Raw genomic sequence first — 11,320 nt, forward strand, 5'->3', positions numbered from 1 at the left:
CCTTTCTGCAGCACAATGAGAGGACCGGACTGCTGCAGCTACTCCTCTGTCGCTCCAGGGAGGCTGTGGAGAGGGTGTCTGCTATTGTCCATTATAGCTCTCAGTTTGGTCAGTGTGCCTCTCTCCACCACAGATCTTAGCGGGTCCAATCTCCTGCCCAGCACTGAGCCCACTTTTTTGACCAGCTTGTCTAATCGCTTAGTGTTTTTGTCTGTAAGGCTGCCTCCCCAGCACACTGCAGCAAAAAAGAGTGCACTGGCCACCACCGTGTGGTAGAACATGGTCATCATTTCCACATACACATCAGAGGACCTCAGTGTCCGCAGAAAGAACAGGCGGCTCTGCCCCTTCCTGTAGAGGGCGTCGGTGTTAGGGGGCCAGTCCAGCTTGTCATCCACAAGGACCCCTAGATATTTGTAGGTGTGCACCACTTCAATGTCCACCCCACAGATTTTCACTGGTTCCAGAGGGGGCTTAGACCTGCGGAAATCCATGATCATTTCCTTTGTTTTTGAAGTGTTCAGTTGAAGATGGTTTTTTCAACTCCAGTCATTGGAGGCTGTTATTAGATCCCTGTATTCGAATTCCTGTCCATCCCTGATACACGCCACAATAGCAGTGTCATCCGAGTATTTCTGGATGTGGCAGGACTCAGAGTTGTATTTGAAGTCCGAGGTATACAATGTGAACAGGAATGGAGCCAGTACAGTCCCCTGTGGAGGCCCCGTGCTGCTCATTACTGTCCAAGAAACACAGTTCCCCAACCTGAAACATTAAAACTTGGTTTCACTCTCATAGACTTTGATTTGTGTATATAAAATTTACCAAGAATAAGGGTTTTATTAACCAGAAGGTCATCTTTACTATTGTCCATGACAAAGTTTTCAAGTTGATAAACCTTTGGGTGAAGCCAGTCATGTACTTTAAGCCATAAGACTTCAAAATACACACATGGGAAAAATAGATGATCAGTAATTTCAGGGTCATCAGAATATACACAGATGTTTGTTTCAATTCCAAATCTTTGTCAATTCACTGGATGGATACACTCCATTTAAATTTTAAAGTGGATTTATTTTGCCTTGGGAGTTATGGGGAATTTTAGATATTTAGTTCGTAACATGTTAATAGTGCCTTTCGAATAGATTTGCGAAATTGAGTTTCTGCCTATCTCACCTCGTAAATGGTCACACAGTTTCGTTTTTTAACTGTTACAAAACAGCGTTTGCACTAAATGTGTCTCGAGAATAAAATATGAGATGCTACTTTTGCTCAAAAGAAAGTTGGAAAAGAGGCTTTGATGACTACCCCGATGTGTCGTTAATAAAAAGCAGAATACCAATCAATCTGATGTGCGTAGAGGTGTGTGTGGTTATTCTTCAGAATACCCATTATAATTACTTACAGACATTTACTGATGACTCAAAAGACCAGAAAGATCATGTAGGAACAGGAGTCTACATCCCACAATTTCAGATTCATTCTTCTGAGCTTACAGGGCTTGAAATCAGTTAGGGAAAATTTATTGTTTGAAATTTTGTCGTTTATTTAGAATTCAGAGAATTGGACTTGTGGTAGAGTTTTGTTGAGTACCTGCACATATGGGATTTAAGGATAATAAATTTGTGGATAGGATGGCAAAAAGAGCACTAACTAAGAGACATAATGGACATTCTGTTTGGAAAAGGAAAATATAAAGCACTAATTACAAAGAAATGATTGGATCTTCGGCAGAAAAAGTGGGATGAGGACAGTACGGGCAGAATATACTATAGGATACAGAAAACAATTTGAACACAGAGTGTTAAGGGAAGAAATAGAAGAGAGGAGGTAGTGCTCTCTAGACTGAGATTCTATCACACTGGTTTAAATAAGACACTATTTCTATCGGGAAAAGGAAAGTCACAAGCATGTGCACATTGCAATACAACTGAAACTGCTGAACACGTATTCATACATCAGACTGTTTAACAGAATATAGTAATTTTTTGTTGTTGTTGTTGTTGAGTAGGCACTTGTAAAGTGGATCCCGTGAGTTACTAAATATTCCAGTATGGTAGGTGGCAGTATGCAGCTATATTATTTATTTATTTATTTATTTTTATTGAACATTTCGTACGTTACAAATGGACATATATACATCTTTCATATTCTTACACTGATACAGTCATTTTGTAATCTTTTGAATATGTTCAAATATGAAAAACCAGTAATGAAACATTAAGAAAAGAAAACAAAAAAACCAAACTAGAGAACATCAAACTGTACGAGGGAGATGTAAACTATGCACCTGTAAATTGGTATTGCAATTGGCCAAAAACCGCGAAGAAGAAGAAGAAGAAGAAGAAGAAGAAGAAGAAGACGAAGACGGTTAGATACGTGACGTCATGGCCAAGATGGCAACCTCCATGGTGGAGACCGGAGAAGATGCATTTAGAAAAATATTCAAATTGTACAAGCGCAGAAACCCTCCGCCGGATTTCAGCGATGTAATTGATTTCTCCAAAGGTGTGCCGAGCGACAAGGTGAGGGAAATGACAAACCAAGACAAACTTAGGAGCCGTTCACAAGAATCGTGATCCTGAGTCTGACGGATTGTTGTCGTCTCACGCATTCAGAATTGAAAAGACCCTCTAGGGGCTTTAAAAAAAAAAAAAAAAAAAGTACTTGCGAAACCCAAGACCATGTGAAATTTTACATTATACTAGCGGAGGCAGCGGTACTCATACCATTTGCATTCAAAATTATGCTCAAGTGAAAGTACAGAAGTATTATCAAAATGAACCTAAAAGTAGGTTATAAACAAGATTCGGAAAGGTCTTCAAAAACACCCTGTTAACAGAACGGTCAGAGATTGCAGTCACAGACTAGTCTTTGAAATTGATATTGGTCGTGGATGACAGGGAAATCACCAAGATGTTAAATTTTCTTCTTCCATGACTTTGCATTATGGCCACCTTCTCGCACTTTTAGAGTGGACTTCGCAGTCCAGTTGCTCTCAGAGACACAAATATCCACTTCCTGCCCTCCACATAGGCTACTACTGACCCTGCTCTCTGCAAGATTGCAACAATTTTTTGTTTGGCTTCTTAATACATTCTGCATGATACTAAAACACATCCCACTGTCTCTCTGTCATGATACTGATCACAATGCCCCATTGGTTGTTTTCCTTTAATAAAAAGTGTACTGTTAATGTTGCTGTGCTCAGTCTGCATATTGTCACTTCACGTTCTTTCTTGTTCGTTCCTGTACTACTTACCATACATACCTACTTTACTTTGGATTGGGTGTAAATGTCGTCTTTTTGCTGCGTTATCCCAATACTGTTGCCGCTGTTGCCGTTGATTTACCTTTTCCACACCTTGCTTTTCCCCTCTGACTACTTTTTTTGTTTCACAGGATGCCTGAATGCAGAGGCACCCACTTGAATGACATTTTCCCCTTGATTAACTATCTTCAATTGGCAAACAAGAGTCAATAAAGTTGATCCTAATAATTTCTTGCATTATTTGTCTCAAGGCTTGTGAGTGCTGACACATCGTCCTTACATATCAGTGTTTTCGTTGATCTCACATTCTCAGCCCACTCTGATGCCATTATAAACAGTTCAATTGTATTCAGACTCAAATAATATGTTCTTTTACTAATTCCCAGCTGGTAACTAGGAATTATAACTGCAGACCATCCATCAGTAAATATCTGCAAATAGCCCATGTACATGCAGCCCCTATAACTATAGTATTCATTAACAAGATCTGTGGTCTTATTATTGTGTTTAATCTTAAGTAGTTCCAGATCCACACATACATGTTCTGACATCCAGCTATGTCTGGCCATACAAACAAAAAGTTGTCAACACTGGCCAGACTGACCATAGGCTGTAGATTATTAATTTAAGCGGCAGTGTGATAGCAGCCATGATAATAGCTTGGTGGATGTTTGTACTTAGCCCTTCAGCCCTTCAATGTGAAGCATAATGGATATAGAGTCAGAAGCACTTAACTCTTAGAGTTAAGAAAGAAAAACAGCAGTGCTTAGAGAATCCAACAGAAGTTTAGTCAAAACCTGGAAAAATATTGGAGAAACCTGACAGTATAGTGTAATGCAACACCACCACAAACTGCTGTAGAACCTCAAAAAAGCTCTAGTGGAGTGAACAAATCCCTAACACAGACAGCAATATTAAAAGTTTCAGGTTGTATTTGTGGCAGAAATGTTGTATTGGGTTTCATTTGATTTTACAGTCTCTATTTTTCTGGTCAGGTTTCTGGCCTATACTTTATATAAAAGGGATTGATTGGGAGAAAAAGCTATGGCTAGACTGAATATTACATCAGCCACTGTAGTAAAACTGAAAATTAACAACCCTGTGTTTGTGTGTGTGTTTGACAGATAATTCCAGCTAAACTGGACCCTGCTGCAGTGAGTGATGTGGAGGCTGCCAGGGTTGGACTACAGCCTGTCAGAAACTGGAGAGCCTTTGGCTTGCAGGGCTACCAAGGTAAACACAGAACTGACAGAGGGGCAGATAGTTCTTTACCAAAAATCAAACTCAAATGTCAAGAGTTCACCCCACCAAATCAAAGTTCAGAAAAAAACTGATGTCACTCCAAACTCTCCCAGGTGTTCAGTTGGGTTTAGATCTGCTGACTGTGAGGGCCATAGCATATGATTCACATCATTTTCATCAAACCATGAGCCCTCTTCATTTGTATGGAAGCTTTTGCATTCATTATATTTCTACACAAAGTCAATAAGATTTTCCTTTAATTGTTTTACTCTGGATGAGCATCTTCTTTCATTATAGTATACTGCCGTACATTGTCATGTTTGCTACCACAGCTCCCCAGTTAGAATGCATTTTTAGCCCCGTTTTGACCAAAAGTTCCAGGTACTTAGGACCCAGAGGAACTAATCTCAGGGACTAAATTTGTAACTTTAAGTTCCTGTTGTGCAGTCCAGTTTGAGTTTCCACCACAGCTGAGGAACCAGGTAGATCATGCAAATTAGACCCATGAGGAATTTAAAAAATTGCAGCCGTGCTGTAGCGGAGGAAAAAACAACACAGATTTGTCCTGTTGTTCTTTGTACTTACTGCTGCATGAGTTAGATGTAATGAATGAATGAATGAAAAGGAGAAATGCAGAGCAGGAAAATATATCTTATTCAGACCACAGCTGCTCTCTCTCTCTCTTTCGTTCTTTCTTGTGCTTGAGCTTGTGCTCTCAGCTTGCTCGCACTCTTTTTTTTCTCATCTTTTTTAAATGACTTGGGAAGCTGACAACAAAGTCTAACGTTATCTTTAATGGTATTAAACAAAGAGAAATATCCTCCCCTTGTCCTTAAACTGGACCTAAATTGATCCTAGAGCACTTGCTTTTTTAATGAATGACGCAGTACACAAGTTGACACTCAAGTGTTTGACCAATCAGTGATGGTCATCCTGCAAAACCCACTCAACATTCCTGTACTTTTGTACAGGATGTCCCCCTGGTGGAAATGCAGGTCAAGGAACGGAGTTCCTCAAAAGGTTCTTAGTACCTGGGGAAAGTTCCCGTGGTTGAAACATGGCATATGATTTTTCACTTTCCCCACTTCATTTATGGCTTCTTCAGGGTTCATCTTTATATCCAACCCTTTCCTGTTGGGTTCTCAGTCATTCTGGGTCAGACAGTGTCTGAAGACTTACCCTCAGAAGCCCAATGTCTGCAACCTGGACATGCACATGTCTCCCTCTGACACCCAGGACATCTGGGGCAAGAGTGTACACAGCCTCAGGTGAGAGTACCTTTACTTCTTCATTCTAACAAATCCCACTTACTTAAACCGGTTGCCTAGCTCCTCAAGCATCTATTTGTTTTTCACTTCTGGTGGAGCTAGGCTAGCAGTTTCCCTCTGCTTCCAGCCTTCGTGCTGTCGCTATCACATCACAGATTATACTGGACACATTTTCTCATGTAGTAAGACAGCAAACAAGCATATTTCCCGAAATGTCGAACTTTTCTTTTAAATTGTTGCTCCACATGAAATTTAACATTTTCTTAGTACAGCTTGATAGAACTCCTGTTTATATAGCCTTGGGGAATCCAACTGTCACTGTTTAATTATAAGACTGTAGGAAGTCAACCTGCTGCCTGTGCTCTTATCAACTACTTTTCTGCTATGCAACATGCTGCCATGAAACATTCTGAACTGAATTCTGGGTTGGTTTCTAATTTAAGTTAGTCTTACTTTTAAACCATGAGGAGCAACAGACACAGAACAACAGACAGAAAACGTTTTTACAGCATAAAACCTCTTTGTGGCCCTTTTGTTAAATATGGAAATGTAAAAACAATTTGACTGTATAGAGACAAAATAAGTCCAACTTCCTTGTAAATATCCCCTGAGACAGATATTAATGGCTGGTCTTCTTAAACTCGAAGCTGTAATTTACACGTTTCTGAAGTTGCTATTTTCACTGCTAACAGATATAAGAGGTTATATCAACTTTCAGACCACATGCAGTTTACATGCTTAGTGATAGTGTACTGGTCCTGGCACCAGCAGCCTGCATCTGTAAGTGCGCTCTGTGTTTGATCACCTCCAGTCTTCCTCCCTCTGGAAAGAGACAGCCTAAAACTCTACTGGAGAGGCTACGCTGGGTCACCCTGGGCTATCATTACAACTGGGATACCAAAGTAAGAAACACACCCTGCTGTGTTAGAGGATCCTGTAGAGAGGATGTATTTGATGTAAAGTTTTAAATGTAAATATGAATACCAATTTTTGATCATAAATATATAGTTCATCAGTATATTCATTTACATCAAACGTCTAACATACAATGTGGATGTTGAAATATGATCACAAACTTAGTGTCCGGACTTGCAGTATATAGGTTGACATCAACGGGGTAACTACACTAAACACAGTGTAGATTTGTTCCAGAAACAAAAGGACTGTCAAGCTCCACCCCTGACTTTCAAAATAAAAGCAAAGAATTTTAAGTGCTAAAAGAAATACTATAAGTATGGCAATAAGTAGCAATAAGTACTGTCATTTCAGAAAGAACATCTACAGGCCCTTTAAATTAGTCATACATGCCAACTAAGTTTTTTAGTGTGGAGATGGTGCTTTTATTTTTAAAAGATTTGGCCTGGAAGTCTTATTTTTGTTTAGAGGACTTGAGGACTTCCAACAAAAATAAGACTTCCAATTTTATTAAAATATATTAAAAGAAAATCGTGTTATTTAACATTTCGCAGCCCCTTACAGCATATCTCTGCGTAGCTTTTCTTGTGTAAAAGGTCCAAATGTTTTCTTTGTTGTTCCATTCACAGACTTACTCTGCAAACCATTACTCTCCTTTTCCGGCTGATCTCCACTCCCTGTCCTACCAAGTAACAACTGCCTGCGGCTTCTCAGGGTTCAATGCAGAGGCTGGTATCCTGAACTACTACAGATCTGATTCTTCTTTGGGGATACATGTGGATGAATCAGAACTAGATCACAGTCAGCCGCTGCTGTCATTCAGGTGAGAGAGGAGAATAAACAAAGTACCACAGAGAAGGAAATTTTATGTTTTTTAGAATGCCATTACAGTTGTTTTGTTTTCTATTGTATCAGCAATTCAGGCTGTTCTAATGTGGTAAAAAAAAGTAATTAAGTAAAGTTTATTTAGCGTAGCACTTTTCACAGAGCAAGGACACAAAGTGCTTCACAACCATAAAAACAGTTCAGAAAATACAAACAATAAAACATAAGTAAATGGACTGTATAGCGCCTTTCTAGTCTTCTGACCACTCAAAGCGCTTTTACACATTCACCCATTCACACACATTCATACACTGATGGCACAGCCATCATGAGCAATTTGGGGTTAAGTATCTTGTCCAAGGACACATCGGCATGTGGACTGGAGGAGCCGGGAATCGAACCACCGATCTTCCGTTTAGTGGACGACCCGCTCTACCTCCTGAGCCACAGCCGCCCCAAAAGATAAGCAACAAAAGACCTTAAAAAAAGCACACAAAATTGCAAACACAAGATAGCATGAGGCAAGACAAAGGCCAGTTTGAATAGATGAGTCTTCAGCTGCTTTTTAACCCTCTGGGGTGTGAGCCATTTTTTTCCTATAACTGGTGCCTCAACTCTCTTAACATATAAATATTTGTAATTCAGTAATGAAAATTACAAGCAAGTAATTTGTCATTTTTTTTCAGCACATAACATGGGCTATTTGAATATTTGTGCTACAATGACATAACTTGACATAATAAAAAGTTATGAGATGAAGTCAAAAGAAAAAGTAAAAAGATTTTCACATTTCTTCAATTTTCCACAAAAACAAGCTAGTGCAAATGATTACTGTTTTCACATTTGTAGCCCAAGGCATTAGGTAAAAAAACAAACAAAAAAAGTCTCAATTGCACAGAAAAACAGAACTATTTGTTTCTGGGTGATTTTATCAAACAACTATGTGCAAATGTTGACTATCTTCACACTTGTAGACCAAAGCCTAAGATGAAAAACAAAAATTTAATTTGCGAGCAGTGATGAATGGGCCTTGCACCTTGTGTGTGTCGGAGGGAGCAGCAGGCATGGTATTGCTACTGGAGTTCTGTTGACACGGCTCTTAAATTTCAGGATCATCAGACACTGTGTGAATGGGTAAAATAATTCCTGTGCGCAGTACGTGGCGCTGGAGATGACATTGGAAATTGTGTATATATTTGAACTATTTGTCATTTAGGCATCACTTCCTGTTACCCGTAGACAATACTACATAAGTGAAATATTAATGCAGCAATGCATTTACTAGAGGGTAACTGACATGGATATACATTTTCATGAATATTGGACACTTTCTGTCCACTATGTGGCGCTAGAGAACACCCACCAATTACACTTCATGTTGCTGTATAAAGTGTAGATCACACTGTTATTTTCATGTAAGTCAGATGACATTTGTTACATAAGGCCGACTTCCTGTTGTCAATAGGGGGCGCTATGACTATGACTCAGTATTGACATGTAGATGTGTTCAAGCCTGAGAAATGGGGGGGTGGATTGGACACTGTAAAATTGTCCAGCACATGTTCCATGAAAACTGTAAAACTTTGCAGTTTAGCATCACAAAGTACTTTAGATGTAACCTACCAAATTTGAAGTTGCTCGGGTTAAATCTCTAGGAGGAGTCTGTTAAAATACAACACCTGTCAATGGCTTCACTTCGTGAAAAAAAATGCAAAGTAAATTTAAAATGGCTGACTTCCTGTGGGACTTAGGGTATGGCTCCAATAAGCTTTTTTTTAGTCTGGATGTTACATCTGCATACCAAATTTCATACATATATGTCAAATTTAAAGGTAAGTGCTTTGACTTTGAAATTTTCTATGGGGCACCCTCAGGGAGTCAAATATCAAGTTATGCCACTTTTGACGCATGTGCAAAGTTTTGTGAGTGATTGAGATGTTAGAGGTGCTCAAAGGTGCTAAAAGTAATTAGATATTACCACCCCCTCACTTTGTGTTATCTTTTCTGATAGTTTTGGGCAGTCAGCCATCTTCCTCTTGGGTGGCATCCATAGACAGGACCCCCCCACTGCCATGTACATGCACAGCGGGGACATGATGGTGATGTCAGGACAGAGCCGCCTCCTTTACCATGCAGTGCCATGCATCGTCCCAGCACCCCAGGGGCAAACAGCTTTAGAGATAGAAGGCTGCAGTCAGGACTCTTCCCTGCTGAACAGCACTGTGGTAGTGCCGGTGTCGGGAGAGGACTGGGTGCTGTGCTCAAGGTACATCCAGAGCTCCAGGGTGAATGTGACTGTCAGACAGGTGCTGGGGCCAGGGCAGAGCTTCCCAGAAACACCCCCTCTTCACCAAAGGAATGATGCTAGATGCTAGACAGAGGGGTACCATGACAGAGGAGCAGATGGAGAGAGTGGGAAGAGCAGTAGTAGCAGTGACTTGATACTGTAGAGACATGAAACAGGTCACATGCTGTAACAGCTAGTCTGAAACAGGTACCTGCTGTAGAATATGCTGTCTTAGAGGGCATTCATACCAGGTAAAAAAAAAAATCCTCCTTTGCAAGAAAGCCACTTCAGTCAGGTCTGCTCTCAAATCTAATGTGCAGAGTCAAACCAACAATGCACTGATCCTACTGATGAGGATTGTGTGCCTCCAAAGCCTGATGTTTCTTCTAGATATCTACTTTGTGCTACATCGTAAATTTCTCAAAGAACTTCAGTACATAGTTAGTCTTTAAGGTCAAAATACTGGTGTTTGGTTTTCAGGGTGTTTACAACCTTACTGCTTATATTCTCAATATGACTAAGCATTTTTTTTATATTGTCCCCAAACATATGCAAGTTAAATGTTGACTGTCCACCCAGTCAGGTGACTTCTGTCCAACTCATTATCAGTTTCACTGCTGAAGACTAGACTGAATGAAAAAGCCCTACAACAAACAAGAAAAGAAGATTGCTGCCTGTGGGTCAGAGACTTCACCTAGTCATTAATTACAAAGAATTTGCTTCCAAATATTTAATATGATTAAGTTAGTAGAATTGGAAGACTTTGTATATAAAGAGCTATGTTTGTACTCAAATCTGGAAATCCAAATTCAGAGTGCTAGAGTGCAAAGTTAACATGACAATAAAGTCACAAACCAAATACAGTACTTAGACTACACCGTTCTACGGTCAGGGAAAAGGTGGTCTCTATGAAAAGTATTTTTCTACATGTAAAGAAACATAAATTTCAAAAGTTGAGGTTAAAATTGGTTTCTGTAAAGGAATGTTTAAGTTTCTACATACATTATTGTTGCTAAAATATTTTTTGAGGATACAGATGCATTCAAGTTTATACTAGAGATATCAACATGGAGCCTGCTGTGTGAATGCTAACAGATAAAATTCTCTGTATGGCAGTGTGATATGAGTGGAATACTGTGTTTGAAGTGTGAATAAAATGTTTTATGTCCTCTTCAACTCATCTTTGACTGCTTTTATATTCAGGGTTGTAAAAAGGTCATTTGGAGTTCTCTTGCTAGACAATTTGTTCTTTACAGTGCTCATGAGATTTAATTTCACTCAAAACTTTGGGGAGCATTTATGTTTAGCATTATGTTTTGTTAGCCACTAAAGGCAAAATACAATTAAAGCTGCAAGCAGCGTTCAACGGGCCCTTGCGCCTCCGCACACATCGAGCCGCAGCGTGCATGATGACATGTCATCAGGCCATCACGATCCCAATCACAGTAATCGAGCCACCAGTAGCACCAATCACGTCAATAAAATGGCGTTCTCTGGGACTTTCTGGAAGCT

The 11,320-nt window shown here is 39.7% G+C and overlaps 1 protein-coding gene across 1 annotated transcript; it reads left to right on the plus strand.

The window, feature by feature from the left end:
• The first annotated feature begins 2,346 nt into the window (after positions 1-2,346).
• On the plus strand, positions 2,347-10,984 carry alkbh1 (alkB homolog 1, histone H2A dioxygenase). The gene is made up of 6 exons (XM_042417828.1): positions 2,347-2,525; positions 4,396-4,504; positions 5,619-5,781; positions 6,593-6,683; positions 7,326-7,519; positions 9,533-10,984. The coding sequence occupies exons 1-6, from the start codon at positions 2,388-2,390 to the stop codon at positions 9,894-9,896; spliced, it is 1,059 nt and encodes a 352-aa protein (XP_042273762.1). The 5' UTR covers positions 2,347-2,387; the 3' UTR covers positions 9,897-10,984.
• Positions 10,985-11,320: the final 336 nt, after the last annotated feature.

Source organism: Thunnus maccoyii, chromosome 7, assembly GCF_910596095.1.
Source record: "Thunnus maccoyii chromosome 7, fThuMac1.1, whole genome shotgun sequence".
NCBI lineage: Eukaryota > Metazoa > Chordata > Actinopteri > Scombriformes > Scombridae > Thunnus > Thunnus maccoyii.

Coding starts and splice junctions, on each gene's coding strand:
- alkbh1 (XM_042417828.1), top strand. CDS start 2,388: ATGGCCAAGATGGCAACCTCCATGGTGGAGACCGGAGAAGATGCATTT. Junction 2,526..4,395: donor AAGGTGTGCCGAGCGACAAG/GTGAGGGAAATG, acceptor TGTGTTTGACAG/ATAATTCCAGCTAAACTGGA. Junction 6,684..7,325: donor ATTACAACTGGGATACCAAA/GTAAGAAACACA, acceptor TTCCATTCACAG/ACTTACTCTGCAAACCATTA.